The 15,624-nt window shown below is 32.7% G+C and overlaps 3 protein-coding genes across 4 annotated transcripts in view; 1 reads left to right on the top strand and 2 right to left on the bottom strand.

Annotated features, from left to right (window-relative positions):
* The window catches only part of LOC126700520 (WAT1-related protein At1g68170-like), a 61,104-nt gene extending 53,162 nt beyond the window's left edge, over positions 1 to 7,942 (bottom strand). Inside the window, exon 1 of the mRNA XM_050398701.1 lies at positions 7,826 to 7,942. The gene's annotated coding sequence lies outside the window, so the exon portion shown is untranslated. The remainder of the gene's footprint in view (positions 1 to 7,825) is intronic.
* The window catches only part of LOC126700519 (60S ribosomal protein L9), a 61,537-nt gene extending 49,428 nt beyond the window's left edge, over positions 1 to 12,109 (top strand). Inside the window, exons 2-4 of one of the 2 annotated variants that reach the window (XM_050398700.1) lie at positions 9,756 to 10,136; positions 11,554 to 11,676; positions 11,774 to 12,109. In XM_050398700.1, coding sequence (XP_050254657.1) covers positions 9,762 to 10,136; positions 11,554 to 11,676; positions 11,774 to 11,860 — 585 coding nt within the window. In that variant the 5' untranslated portion in view covers positions 9,756 to 9,761 and the 3' untranslated portion in view covers positions 11,861 to 12,109. Of the gene's footprint in view, positions 1 to 9,677; positions 10,137 to 11,553; positions 11,677 to 11,773 lie in introns of those variants that run through there. The other variant, XM_050398699.1, reaches the window with a different exon arrangement.
* LOC126700652 (WAT1-related protein At1g44800-like) lies at positions 6,658 to 8,382 on the bottom strand. Its single transcript, XM_050398862.1, has 7 exons — positions 8,368 to 8,382; positions 8,149 to 8,294; positions 7,826 to 7,942; positions 7,488 to 7,719; positions 7,203 to 7,301; positions 6,933 to 7,084; positions 6,658 to 6,802 (listed from the first exon to the last, which is right to left on the bottom strand). Exons 1-7 carry the CDS (start codon positions 8,380 to 8,382, stop codon positions 6,658 to 6,660), a joined length of 906 nt encoding a protein of 301 aa, XP_050254819.1.
* Positions 12,110 to 15,624: the final 3,515 nt, after the last annotated feature.

Here is a 15,624-nt window from a genome sequence, read left to right as displayed (position 1 = left end):
TTGAAATAAAAAATTTATAATCCAATAGTTGGTAAAGAGGAATTTGAATTATAGACGTCTCCATAAAAAATATTATGAAGTATTAGTTGGGTTACAAGCTTGTTGGTGATAGTTGTACAATTTTTTAATATATATAATCTTCAGGCTACTAAGACTATGTTATTGAAGAAGGCTATTTAGACAAAACTTGTTTATAAAATTTAAAAAGATTAAATTACAAATTATAAACTCTAATTGGACTTATTTTTATTTTAGTCCCTATAATTTAAATTTTTATTTAAATTCTTTAACTATCAGTTGTTTTTAATATAGCCCTTTCATCCTCTTTCATTTACTTTAATCCGTTAATGCTCACTAAATGATGAAAAATGAAAATACATTTTTTTCAATTATAAAAAACTACTTTTTAAAGAGAATTAACGATAACATTTTTCCCTTGTCAAAAGCCTTGTTGCTTAATTGTCATATCTTAGGGTATGTTTGATAGATTGTAACAGGCGCCGTAATGTAATAATTATTCCTATGATTTAGTTATTCTTTAGATTGGTTATCTTTTTATTACAAAGAATAGTCATTTCTTATAAATAGTTATTTTTAAAAATGAGGAATAACTATTCCTCTTTAAAATGTTGTCTTAGTTATTCCTTAGTAAATGTAATAATTTCGAAACTTAATATATTTCCAAATAAACAAACTTTTCATATATATCTAACAATTATAAAAATAAAAAAAATCATAAAAAATAACACATATCTCTCTTAAATTTAAAAATAATAATTGTTAAGGAAATATAATTGTATGAGTAAGATATTTCATAAAATAAATCTTAAGTTTCATTCTAATGTTATAATTCACAACCAAACTAATGAATATGTTTAGTTATTACATGACAACACATTTTATTCCTAATAATATTGATTACTATTCTTGTTGTAATTCTTATTCAGTGTATCAAACATACCCTTAGTATTTTAATGGAGATATTAAGGATTCAAATCCCCTCACCACAATTATTAAATTATAAAAATAAAAACATTAACGTTTTTGTTATTTATTCTCTTTCATCTTTTGTTTGTCCTTTCTGTACTACTTCATGGCTCCTCTCTCTTTTTCAGTTAATGGTGCCGTCTTGGCTCTTCACATAGGCATATATGCTTTTGGCCTAGATCAACTTACGTGAAATGAAGTATTTATCGACTTGCTTATGCTTAAGATTTAAGAAGCAAATATAAAACTTCATACATCTTAAAATTCTTAAGATAGAGCAAACAATTTTTGACCCTTTTTTTAGGTCCTAATACTCATTATGCCTAAACTTGATTAGATATTTAGATGAGACATTCACCTAATCAAATATCTCAAACCAATGCAATGGTGGGTTCTATTTATTTGGCACCTAACCTAAATAAATAGGCACACATGTTGAACCAAACCTTTTGTTAGGCTGATGTTCTCTTGTTTCATTCTTGAAAACATATAGTAAGATATCAATCTCTCAATAAAATCAACTCTTTAAACGGAGTCTCTATCGACCTTGTTTTGCTTAAAAAAACAAATATGAAACTTCATGCAAATTATATTTCATAAGATAGGATGCAAATATCATTTCCCCCCTTTTTGAGGTCCTGATACTCATTATGCCTAAAATTGATTAGATGGGATATTTACCTTCTCAATATCTCAAATCAATGCAATGGTGGGTTCGATTTCTTTGGCAACTAACCTAAATAGGCACACATGTTGAATCAAACATTTTGTTAGACTGTTGTTCTCTTGTTTCATTTCCGAAAACATATAGTAAGACATTAATTTTTTAATAAAATTTAATTCTTTAAATAGAGTCTCTATCTACCTGGTTTTGCTTAAAGAAGAAAATACGAAACTTGGGTTTTCTTGATAGTGTTGTGGCAATGAATAGGTCTTGGGTTTTGATTTGTTTTGTGCAGATTATTTTTATGTTATGCAAGTGTTGGCCAATGATATGGGCAGCTATTTGGAGGTACAATCTTTGGTTGTTCAGTGAGGTCATTAATGTGATACTTTTTTTTTTTTTTAATAATGATTTTTTTGCCAATGTTTAATTAAAAAAATGATTTCATATATTTTAGAAATAAATTGAAATAATTTTCTTGGCTTTGTTATGCTTGGATACTAAAACTAGAAAAACTACGCTATTGTGTAGATTTTAATGAGAATGGACAAAGATTGACATAAAGGGTAAATTGAAACCATATGTAAATTAAATGAATGAAAATTTAAAAGATAAAAAATTGAAACCATAAGGTCAAAATTGAAAACAAGTAAAATTTAGAGAATATAATTTATACTACAATTTAGCAAATTATAAAATACGTGGTCATCAATTAAATAATTATTAGGAATATAGTTATAGCTATAGCCTAATAGGTTATTGGTTAATATCTCTGCACCGAGAGGCTTACTGAAATATGGGTCCCATATGCATGGACCCACATTTCAGTAAGACATTGGGTGCGTACTCCCATTTCATACCAGATTTTTTTCTTTCTCACCATGAATTTCGATCACCCGAAAAGAGAATGTCCAAATTTTTTTATTAGGTTTGAGTCGTTTGACAAAATGATTGCAACCCATTAACCAAACCAACCCCAATTCAAATAGAATAAGTTGGTTCAAGCTGATTTTTGAAACTACCAACCCAAATAGCGGGAGAGAGAGACACAGAGAGAGAGAGAGAGAGAGACCATGAAGACCATCTTGTCATCTGAGACCATGGACATCGCTTGGTTCGGCTCCAGGAAGACCTCCGCCGCCATCCGCACCGCGCTCAGCCACGTCGAGAATCTCATCACCGGTGTCACCAAGGGTTACCGTTACAAGATGAGATTCGTTTAAGCTCATTTCCCCATCAATGCCAATATCACAAACACCAGCAAGTCCATCGAGATCAGGAATTTTCTTGGAGAAAAAAGGGTGACCCATTTCTCTTTTCTCTCTTTTTTCAATTGGGTTCTCCTTGTTTTTCATTTTTTTGCATCTGGGTCGTTTTCGTTTACTGTGAGTTATGTATATTTGTTGTAGTAATCGATTTTGGTTTAAATGCTGCGAAAAAAGTGTTTGGGAAAGTTTAAATCTTGTTAATGCATTTGGTGGTGTCAATTGTAGTTACTCTTGTGCAAAACCGAAACTTTAGGATACTACAAAGTAATCTGTTATGGGCTATAATTAAAGTTCATATTGTTCGTTCACTTTCCGAATGTGACTAGCCTTTGTAATAGTGCAGCTTAGGCGTTTTATGGTTCTACTTGTTTTTTTTTTTTTTTTTTGAGAAACATGGTTCTACTTGTTAATGCTTATAGTTTGGTAGTGTCAATAGTAGTCACTCTCATGTGGTAATTTTATATCTAATATGCAAATCCGAAAATGTTAGGATGCTACTAAGCACTCTGTTATGGGTTATAATTAAAGTTCCTATTGTTTTTGTTCACTTTCCGAATGTAACTAGCCTTTGTAATAGTGCAGCCCCTTACGTGTTTTATGGTTCTACTTGTTAATGCTTATCGTTTGGTGGTGTCAATAATAGTCACTCTCATGTAATAATTTTTTTTATCTAATATGCAAAACCGAAATGTTAGGATACAAAGTACTCTGTTATGGGCAATGATTACATTTCCTATTGTTTGTTCAATTTTTGAATGTCACTAGCCCTTGTAATAGGATGAAACTCTCTCATTAAAAAAAAAAAAAGTCTTAAAACTTGATTGTACAACATCAAGGGTGTGACACAACTCACAATATAGGTAGAGAAGGAAAAAAATTTGTTATGACTTCAATCTTGTTTGGCTAGGAAAAATAGGTCTCTCGGATTTCTCACATACACTGTGAATAGTTTAGTTAAAAAATTGAAACTTTAGACCAATTAAATGGAAATTTTTTTGAGCAAATAGTAATTTTTTCAATCTTAATTTTGAAATTAAAAACACTTTTTTACAATTATGGGTCTATCAAAATTTTTATTTTGAAAAAAATAGACAAAGCCCATGTGTACTCTTTTTCTAAAGGAAAATTTAAGAGTTGTGGATTGGAAGACAAAAGAGTATTTATTTTTATCTATTTTGGGTTTAATGGGAAAACCTTGTACATGGGCCTGAGGTGTTTGCTAAACCCATTAGCCCATGAGTTGCATACCAGACAACCTCAAAATCCCCATTAATTCTAGACCTATCACCATCCAATATTGATTTTCACAATCTCGCATGCATGTCTCTTAAAAGAAGAAACAGGAACAAGTTGGGTCAACCACATTGCCTCAAACGGCTTCAAACCAAAACATCAAACTTTGTATGAAATCCCATTGCTCAATGTTCTAGTTTAGCCAAATATCCACAAAACAAAGTGATCTTTATCTCTAAATTGTTACAAGCATCAGAGGTATCTCACAAGAATAATCCACTACTTTATTAATAAAGTCAATATCATTCTTTCACTAGAGTTTAAATTAATAGGGGTAGTTTTGAAAACTTGTATGTTTTTAAGTAAAATGTAATGAATGAAATAATGTTCCCTTAAAATAGTTGTATTTAGCAATTACTATTATAATATTACATTTGGGCACATAGCTTTCCATTTCTACAAGACATTCGTTTTCTTGAAAAACAAACACAATCTAACTTTTGAAAGAAATGGATTTTGGGTAGCTTGTATATTATTAATGAACTATTCATTGTAATCACACTGTATTTACTTTAATCAACTTTCTCTCTAGAAAATAAGAAAATTCTACGTGTGCTTGAAAATTAGGAGTAGAAGCCAGGTTAAACAAGCATATGATATAGATGCAACTTAGTAGTTGCCTCTTAGGTAGATATGGAAAAACAGGTCATAATTTTCTGTCCCGACCCAACTCGACCTGAAAAATACCTGACCTGAACCCGATTTTTTTGACTTGAAGCAAAAACGGGTTGACCTATGACCCAACTCGATTTTTTTTGCGGGTCAACCTGACTCGACTCGAATAATCCGTGACCCGACCTGTTAAAAAAAATTAACTAAAAAAATATATTTAAATTACGTCTTGATATTAGATGCATAAAGCACAAAGCACGAAAACCAAACCAATAGTCAATAAATTACAAGACAAGACAATAGCTTCACATGCAATTTGACTATTTGAGCTTCAAAACCATCAACCAATAAAGCTTCAGCTCCGCTGCCTCCACAGACATGATATGAGAATGAGACAAGACAACACGACACAACCATTAAAAAAAAGAAAAAGAAAAAATCTCATTCATTGACTAGCTGACTTACTAGTTACTAGCTACAAGCTACAAGCTACAACACAACACAACCATTAAAAAAAGGAAAAAAAGAAAAAGAAAAAGAAAAAATCTCATTCATTGACTAGCTTAGCTATAGTCCAAAGCCAAAGCCCAAAGGCACAATTCACAAACGTGAAAGACAGAGTGAAATGTGACAACCACAACCACAATGTTTATTTTATAATATATTATGTTTATTTTTAATTTTTTTTTTGTTTAGTTTATCTTTCTAAGTAATCTAACTTTATTATTATTTTAAATGCAATAGGAACATGTGCATTTAAGAAGGCAGATAACTTGATATGGTCCATGGCATGTGGTTTTTTTTTTTTTTTTGTGGGAATGATAATATTAGTAATGTAAACTTAAAATATACTTTTTACAAGTTTACAAGTTTGCTTTCATGTGTGTGAATGTAGAAGCAAATTCTGGCTTACTAGCAGGATTCCTCTTCTAACACCCATTTTTGTTTTGGTGGTCTTTAAAGCTGATTAAGTTGGTCTTGTTAGCTACAATTGGGTGGCTTTTCTATATACTGGTGCAGGATAATGAATTGTACAGTCGTAAATCAAAATGAATGAATGGAGGATCTAGAGACTAAGCGCACGAATTGTGCTTTTGATGAGTTCACATCAGCACTATAGTGTCCTTTGGCTCTAGTAAGGAGCAAGGGAAATCCCAATTCTTTAATATTAGTGTACAATGCATGTGCATGTTATATGTGTTGGTAAATTACTAAATTGGATGTATACATCAGTTGGTTGTACTTCATTATAGTTTGTCATTCTTTACTTGCTACCTTTATTTTCTCTTCCTACTTTAAATGGATCGAAAATTATACCAGGATTAGCTTCTAGAAAGTTGGAACAAGAGTTGCACCAAATTTGGGTATCAAGTGTTTAGTAGTAATTGGTAAGTGGTAATAGTATCACCAGTGAGAATCTAATCACAGTTGAGGAACTCATAAACAACTGACAGATTGCATCTATTTCAAAAAAAAAAAAAAAAACTTGTTTGAAAAATACAGGTCAACCCGACCTGCGACCCGATTGACCCAACTTGAACCCAACCCGTCCCACCAGTTTAGCCACGTCTACTCTTAGGTGCACATATGAGTAGGAAATAGAAATTTATATTATTAGATTTAGGAGGATGAGAAGCTTTTCCTGTAGCTGCACAGATACTGATAGATAATAGAATGTGTGTGCACAAGCTACACTTATTTCCCTTGATTAATGTGTATGTTTTGCGCAAACCGCCACAAATTTATTTTTTGGATTGAAAAAGCACTCACAAGACACAATACTGTTAACATTTCCCCTCCCCACACGCGCGCTTTTGTCATTACAACTGTTGATTACGCGACTGCAGATTCATCAGCGGTTGTGGGTGCTACTACACTACCAGTATCATTGTTTGTCTGAAGCAAGCTTTTCATCTCCTTCCTTTTACCCCACAAGAAGGAATACAACCCAACAATGATCAAAACTGAGCCTAGCAACCTGCATTGATAATTCAATAAAAGTGAGATTGATTTGATATATGTAGAGTGGTATACAAAGAAAATGTACTGTCATAATAACTTGTCAAAAGGTAACATCTCTGGCTCAATTGGAAGAAAACATGTCATACATTCCGAGTCTGATTTCTGCACCAAGTATGAGAGCTTCTAATATGGACACAAAAATTAGTGACAGTGGAGAGAACGTTGGGGCATAAATGGGGCCCCGAATTGCAATTGCCCATGTAACTAAGCAGAATGTTCCAGCCGTGGCTAGTGCTTCCTAGATGGATAAAATACATTTGTCACTGTCTAACATAACTGGGTACAAAATAACAATTAAATGTAGAGCAATATTCAAATAAAAATGATGTCTAACAAAGGAAAATAATTAGACATACCATTGCGAATTTGCATTTGTAATGGTTGCCTGGAAATTTACTGAGTAAACTATTGTAAGTAGTTGCAGATTCCACCCTAAGCTCCATGTAGCCTTCTGTCTATTTAAGCATAGGCCTATTACAGCTGATTGCATTGATGATATGATGCATGCTAACATCATTGCCCAGTATTCTGATGGGAAAATTTTGAGCAAACTTAGCCTGTTTGGGGGAAAAAAAAGGATGTGGTAAAGTTTAAAGAAGACTTGAGAAGAAATTGATTGTAGATTATAATGTGATACGTACTTTAACTATGTACCACACACTATAGGAGAGGCAAAATCCAACCAACATGAAAGTGCCACGGACCCAATGAGCTATAGATGTTTTCAGAGCAACATTATGGTGAAGACCTTGATGACCAATATGGAAAGCTTTTCCTTTATAAAGACAAGCAATTAGTGCTCCTGCCACAGAAAAAATTGCCCCCAGAATCTTCATCTTGCCTGCCTTTGTAGTCAGTCCTAGTTTCTCTATACTACAACCATTAAAAAACAAAATATTGACATGTTGCTTTGGTGATTATAGACGTTGAAATTTCACATCTACTACAATAAGTTCAATTGATGATTAGTATACTATACCCTACGATTGTGGAGAAGACAAAGGTAACCATTGGAATCAAGTTGAAGAAGCTCATCGCATATGTAGCGTTGGTGTCTCGAAGACCATAATAATACAGTCCCACAGTCATTGACATTCTGTATTTATAAATAATAAAAAAGAGACTCAAGAAGTCAGCATTGGTTTATCAATTAGAATTGGCAAAACTTGACTCACTTTAACAATGGTCTATACCAAATGATCCTATGCTGGGTCTAAACCAATCCTATGCTGGGTCTAAACCAAGATATTCTAGTAAGGAAATATTGCATTGCAGAACCAACTTAAAAGGAGATCTAGAGACATTATAGAAAATGGAGTTGATAACTTACAGGCATCCGAGCCATTGTTTATGACAACTCGAAAACCAGCAAGAATACCTTCTTTCTCGGCTACAATTTTGGCAGCATAAAGAAGCTGACCCAGTATCTCTCCATGCTTTGCTTCAGCCTGAAAAGGCGGAAATCAACATGTCATTAAGATTAGAAAACAAAAAGAGCAACCTGCCAAAAAAAGGGACTACCTGACTATACCTCATTACATAAAATTAAAATTGATATTCACAATCTTTTCTCAAATAATAATAATAATTGATATGCCATGGAATTTTTTTTCAAAAATCAAACATCTATTTGGTATAAAGACGCAGAAGCATATACCTACACATAAGCTAAAAGTCTATGCATACCATCTTTCAACTTCCAAAACATTCAACCATCAAAAGTGTGCCTTGGTGGGCATTTGGCTAATATAAAGGTCAAACATATTCAAAATTCAATACAGATAGGTCCATGAACCACCTGTAAAGCAATGGAGCATATGGAATTTTTTTTTTTTTTTTTTTTTTTTTTACATTTTTCAGAAGTATACTGATTTATAGTTATATACATTTCAGAAAGAAATGGTACATAACCAATAGCCAGTAAGCTGCATATTCCAATAGGAGACTCGTCTTATTGGGGAAGGAAATCTTATCAGAGGAATTAAATGTGATTTCGTGTAGATTTCACATCCACATTGCTGGAATTAAGTCTCAGAAAAGGCTGACGCATTGCACCCATTTGGAAGATTTTTAGGTTATGCAAGGGTTGGCCAATGGTATGGGCAGCTATTTGGAGGTAGAATCTTTGGTTGGTCTCAATAATGTGATAATTTTTTTTTTTTTTTTTTTTTCAGAGTCATGGTTAATTAAAAAATGATTTCACATATTTTATAAATAAATAGATATAATTTTCTTGGTTTTGTTAAGTTTGGATACTAAAACTTTATTTTATTTTATTTTATTGTGTAGAGTTTAATGACTTGGGATAAACATGGACTGCAAGGGTACATTGAAAAATTAAATGATTGAAAACCCAAAAAAAAAAAAAAAAAAAATTAAACCATAAATTAAAAAATGAAAAGAAGTAAAAATTAGAGAATATAATTTATATAATTATAATATTTTTTTAGAGAAGATAGCAAATTATAAAATACAGAGTCATCAAACTACTAGAAATATGCTCATAATCTAATAGATAGATTATGGGTCAATGTCTCTACACCATGAATCACGATTACAAAAATTGAACGTCCAAATTTCTTTCTTAAGTTTGATAAAATGATTGCGACCCATTAACCAAACCAAGCCCAATTCATAGGGATTAGCTGATTTTTAGAACTACCAACCCAAATAGCTTAAATTGGGTTTAAAAAAAAAAAAAAAATCCCAAATTTAATCTTACCCAATATCCATATATAAAAACGATCTCAACAGAATTGGGCCACAAAAAAAAAACAAAGGCCCAAAAGGGTTTAGGTTTTTACTGTACCTAGAATATATACACACATAGTTTAGGGTTTTTGGCTGCCACCACCACCTCATTGTTTTTCATTCTCAGAGAGGCGCAGCTAGAGTTTGAGAGAGAGAGAGACACCATGAAGACCATCTTGTCATCTGAGACCATGGACATCCCAGATGGGGTCAAGATTAAGGTGAACGCTAAGGTCATCGAGGTGGAAGGCCCACGTGGCAAGCTCGTTAGAAATTTCAAGCACTTGAACTTGGATTTCGATCTCATTACTGACGAGGAAACTGGGAACCGAAAGCTGAAGATCGACGCTTGGTTCGGCTCCAGGAAGACCTCCGCCGCCATCCGCACCGCGCTCAGCCACGTCGAGAATCTCATCACCGGTGTCACCAAGGGTTACCGTTACAAGATGAGGTTCGTTTATGCTCATTTCCCCATCAATGCCAGTATCACCAACACCAGCAAGTCCATCGAGATCAGGAATTTTCTTGGAGAAAAAAAGGTGACCCACTTCTCTTTTCGCTGTTTTTTTCAATTGGGTTCTCCTTGTTAATGTTATACGTTTTTTGCATCTGGGTAGTTTTCGTTTACTGTGGATTATGTATATTTGTTGTAGTAATCGATTTTGGTTTGAATGCTGCGAAAAAGTGTTTGGGAAAGTTTAAATCTTGTTAATGCATTTGGTGGTGTCAATAGTAGTCACTCTCGTGCGGTACTTTTTATATCTAATGTGCAAAACAGAAACTTCAGGATGCTACAAAGTGCTTTGTTATTATGGGCTATAATTACAATTCCTAATTCCTAATTCCTATTGTTTGTTCGCCTTCGGAATGTGACTAGCCTTTGTAATATTGCAGTTTACGCGATTTATGGTTCTGCTCGTTAATGCTTATAGTAGTCACTCTTATGTAGTAATTTTATATCTAATATGCAAATCCGAAATGTTAGGATGCTACGAAGTACTATGTTCTGGGCTATAATTAAAGTTACTATTGTTTGTTCACTTTCTGAATGTAAATAGCCTTTGTAATAGTGCAACATATTATGCGTTTTATGGTTCTAATTGTTAATGCTTATCATTTGGTGGTGTCAATAGTAGTCACCCTCATGTAGTAATTTTATATCTAATATGCAAAACCGAAAATGTTAGGATACTACAAAGTACTCTGTTATGGGCTATAGTTACTGTTCCTATTGTTTGTTCACATTCTGAATGTGACTAGCCTTTGTAATAGTGCAGCCCCTTGGGTGTTTTATGGTTCTACTTGTTAATGCTTATCATTTGGTAGTGTCAATAGTAGTCACTTTCATGTAGTAGTTTTACATCTAATATGCAAACCCGAAAATGTTAGGTGCTACAGAGTGCTCTGTTATGGGCTATAATTAAAGTTCCTATTGTTTGTTCACTTTCTGTATGTGACTAGCCTTTGTAATAGTGCAGTCCCTTAATTGTTTTATGGTACAACTTGTTAATGCTTATCGTTTGGTGTTGTCAATACTCAATAGTAGTCATTCTCATGTAGTACTTTAATATCTAATATGCAAAACAAAAAATGTTATGATACTACAAAGACTCTGTTTTGTGCTATATTTATAGTTCCTATTGTTTGTTCACTTTCCGAATTTGACTAGCCTTTGTAATAGTGCAGCCCTAAAGCCTTTTATGGTTCTACATGTTAATGCTCATCGTTTGGTGGTGTCAATAGTAGTCACTCTCATGTAGTACTTTGATATTGTTTGTTCACTTTCTGAATGTGATTGCGCTTTGTAGTTTGTAATAGTGCAGCTCCTTAAACATTTTATGGTGCTACTTGTTAAGTTTTTGCAATGTTGCGAAAGGCTAAGGCCTGGATTCGTTGATACTAAACTTTGACAAGTTAATTGACTTGGTTGGTTTTTTTGTGTTTGTTGGGTTTTAGGTAAGGAAGGTAGATATGCTTGATGGGGTCACTATTCTCCGATCTGAGAAGGTCAAGGATGAGCTTGTACTGGATGGGAATGACATCGAACTGGTCTCTCGTTCTGCTGCCTTGATAAACCAGGTCCATTTCTTTGTCCAAACACATAAAAAAAAATGTACAATCATTTCAGTTATATGTTATCTGCACTTGCTGACCTAATCTCTTGTTGGTTTTGCAGAAGTGCCACGTGAAGAACAAGGATATCCGGAAATTCCTTGATGGCATATATGTCAGTGAGAGGGGGACCATCGTAGAGGAGCAGTAATTGTAATTGTAATTGATCAAAATTTTTGAAAAGTTATCTTTAAAATGCCTAGGTTTGAATCATATAGCTTTTGGTAGTTGGACCATAATTTTTGTTTTGAATGGTTTTACCCAGCTTTTGTGGACAAAGGTTTTCTGCTCAAGATGTGTCAATTTTACTCAAACAATGGTGTTGTAATGTATGAATCTTAACCTAAGCAAGGCCCATGTGTGATGCATGAAGGGCATTCAGTGGATGGTTCCACAAACATACCCTATATTCTAGGCTTATGTTTGAATTCTTTTTTGTTTGTAGACATTTGGCATTTTTGCTCTCTTCATTGGATTTCCCTTGCAGGGAGTGACTCCTTTTTTGGGGTGATATGACTCACTTTTCCTAAGTTGATTTCATTGGACCATAGGGAGAATTTGATTCTGCCATTGTTAAAAGTTTTTTTGTTCCCCCTGTTTCTGTTATGTGACTACTTTTTTTCTATGGTGAGGCCAACCCCATTAATGCTTTGACTTCTCAGTTCAACCACTGTAACTCGTTCCCAAGCAATCTGGTCGTAAGCTAGTGCTGTTAGTCACTTAAAAAGTTTTCATATCGGTGTTGACACTAGTGAAACAAGTTTCGCAGAGAACTTACATTTTGAACTTATATAAGTCGGGAGAATATATATTAATTTAGTCGTAAGAAAACCTTATCATTGGTGAGTTTTTTACCTAATGTAAAATAATTTTCCCGAGTTGCCATATGTGATATAGTATTGTGTGGTCAGTCTTGTCCTTGGTCCATCCTAAAAATGTTCCCTTACAGTCTACATCTTTCTCGTAAAAAAAAAAAAAAAAAAAAAAAAACTGTAGGCTTGATAAATGAACAAATAATTCATTTTAATTTAAAAAAAAATTTGAAGTGCCATTTTGTTAATCAAAGATTTCACCTGTGTTCATTGAGTCTGATTCAAAGATATTGAGAGTTTCGGTCATTCCAATTTCTCTTGCAAACTAGGAAGTAAGGATATAGGTACGGTACAACACGGCAAGAGTAATTTCTAAAAAATTATACTAGCTTTATCCATGTGATCTAAGGCTCAAATTTTTTTGGTTTAATGTCAAAACTTTCTCTTCATCCTAATTCAAGGTTTCTTTGTTTGTCTAACGATTTTTATACATTTTTTAGTCACCGATATATTTAGGAGTGTGATGATAGTTGGTACTAGACACTCACACAAACTACTTATATGAAATATAAATTTGGGTTTAATTGAAAGTTTCAAATATAAATTTGGGTTCAATTTAAAGAAATATGTAGATTGACATCATAAAGACGAAATTGATATATATATTTTTTATTATTATTATAAAAATTAGAAATCCTCTCCCATCCCTTCCAAATTCTTCTCAAAAATTGAAAAACTTTCAGCATGACTGAACTAGACTGAAGTGGACCGATTCATTATTTTACATTATTTTAGTTGATATTTTTCATTATCATTTTATTAACATAGTTTGCAATAAAATGATAGAGGAATAGGAAAGTTTTGGTATAGTTTAAAGACAAAAATAATAGTGTAAATTGGAGAGAGAGTGGAAAATAAAATAGTAGTAATTTTTAAGTAAAAAATGATTTAATGTAGAAAATATAATTGACAAATGGAGTGCTAATATTTCAACATGATGAGAAAAGAAAACCATCAAAAGAACTGTTATAAAAGAAGTCTTATTCTTAATAGGACTCTTTAAAATAGTAGTAATTTTCAAGTGAAAAGTGTTTTAATGTACAAAATATGGTTGACAAATGGAGTGCTAAGGGGCCGTTTGGATTGGCAATTTTCATCACTCAATTCTCAGTTTCCATAACTCAATTCTCAAAAATGGTGGGACCCATCTCAATTCTAAAAAAAATGTTTGTTTGGCAAGCCATAACTCAGTTTCCAATTTTTTGTTTCCATCACTCAATTCTCTGATTTTTGAGTTATGAGTTATGGAAACTGAAAACACCTTTTGACTGTTTTCAGTTTATATAACTCATAACTCAATGGCAATTTTGTAATTAAACACACATGAGGGACCCACTCAACAGCAACTTTTGACCAATTGACTTTTTTTTTTTTTCCCCTTTCTTCTTCACTGGGTTGGTTTTTTTTTTTTTTTTTCCTTCCTCTGGGTTGGTTTTTTTTTTTTTTTTTTTTTTTTTTTTCCTTTCTTCTTCACTAGGTTTCTTTTTTTTTTTTTTTTTTTTTCCTTTCTTCTTCACTGAGTTTTTTTTTTTTTTTTTTTTTTTTTTTTTTTTTTTTCACTGGGTTCGGGTTTCTAGGTACTAAAAAAAAAAAACTGCACTATGACAGGCGTGGGCCCCCCAAATAGTGTGAAAAATAGTGAGTGATGGAAACTGAGTGATGAAGGCAAACAGATGTGAAAAATTGAGTGATAAATGATGAGTGATGAGTGATGAGTGATGGAAATTGAGTGACGGAAATTGAGTGATCAAATTTTGTTGGCCAAACAGGCTCTAATATTTCAACGTGATGAGAAAAGAAAACCGTCAAAAGAACTGTTATAAAAGAAGTCCTATTCTTAAATCTTAATAGGACTCTTTTAATGAGTTTTATGCTTTCGCTTTTTTTCTTTTTTCTTTTCATTCATCTAAATCCTCTAATTTAGATGAATGATTACAATATAAAATAATTATTATTTCCCACGCAATAAGTGGGTCGGCGAGTAGTGTCAATAACTATTACCTCCTATCCAAATTCAATAACTACATCTAACATTTCTCCCACGGCCCTTCCCCCATCTTTCTGCTTCTTCCATCATCTTCAAAAAAGAACGGTTGTTGTCAAAGTTATCTTTAAAATGCCTAGGTTTGAATTATGTTGGTTTTCTTGTTAACTTCTCCATGTGTGATGCACGAAAAACATTGAATATGACTCACTTTTCTTAAGTTGATTTCATTGTGCCGTAGGGAGAATTTGATTGTGCCATTGGTAAATTATTTTTTGTTCCCCCTGTTTCTGTTATGTGACTGTAATTTTCCTCTGGTGAGGCCTAGCCCATTAAAGCAATGACTTCTCAGTTCAACCACTGTACTAGTTAAACAAGTTTCGCAGAGAACTTGCATTTTGAACCTTTATAAGTTTTTATATATGTAAATATAGATTTATAAAAGAAAAACATTTATATATATATATATATATATATAGGTATGTTTGTCTTAATGATCGGTAACGATCAATCACTAAACATTTTGTGTTAAATGCCCTTGTGCTTTTATTTCAGAACAAGAACTCTGCTGATGTAGCAAATAGCATCCCTTAACTTCATCTGCAATGTAACCTCTTTTTGCTCCAAATCATTAAAAATTTGTAAAGAAGAGGTCTAGTTGCAACAACATAAAAAGTTTAGTTGTCTTTTTGTTACAAAACCAATCTTTATACACTAAGAGTTTATTTGGGATCTGTTTATTTTGCTGAAACTGAAATTTTTTTCCTAAAAATACTGTACATAAATATAAAAGTTAGTTGAAATAGTACTGTGAGACTTATAAATAGTACAAAAAAGTACAGTGGGACCCATGAATAGTAGCAAAAATAAGCTGAATAGTAAAATAAGTTGACAATTTGGCAAAGATTATTTTTGCCAACTTATTTTCCCTATTATTCATGGGTCCTACTGGACTTTTTGGTATTATTCATGGATCTCACAGTACTATTTCAACTAACTTTTACTTTTTATCTACAGTACTTTTAGTAAAAAAATTTCAGTTTCAGCAAAATAAGCGGA

This window comes from Quercus robur, chromosome 9 (genome assembly GCF_932294415.1).
Source record: "Quercus robur chromosome 9, dhQueRobu3.1, whole genome shotgun sequence".
NCBI lineage: Eukaryota > Viridiplantae > Streptophyta > Magnoliopsida > Fagales > Fagaceae > Quercus > Quercus robur.
Note: the sequence above shows the minus strand (reverse complement) of the source record. Positions and strands in the feature narration are given on the sequence as shown.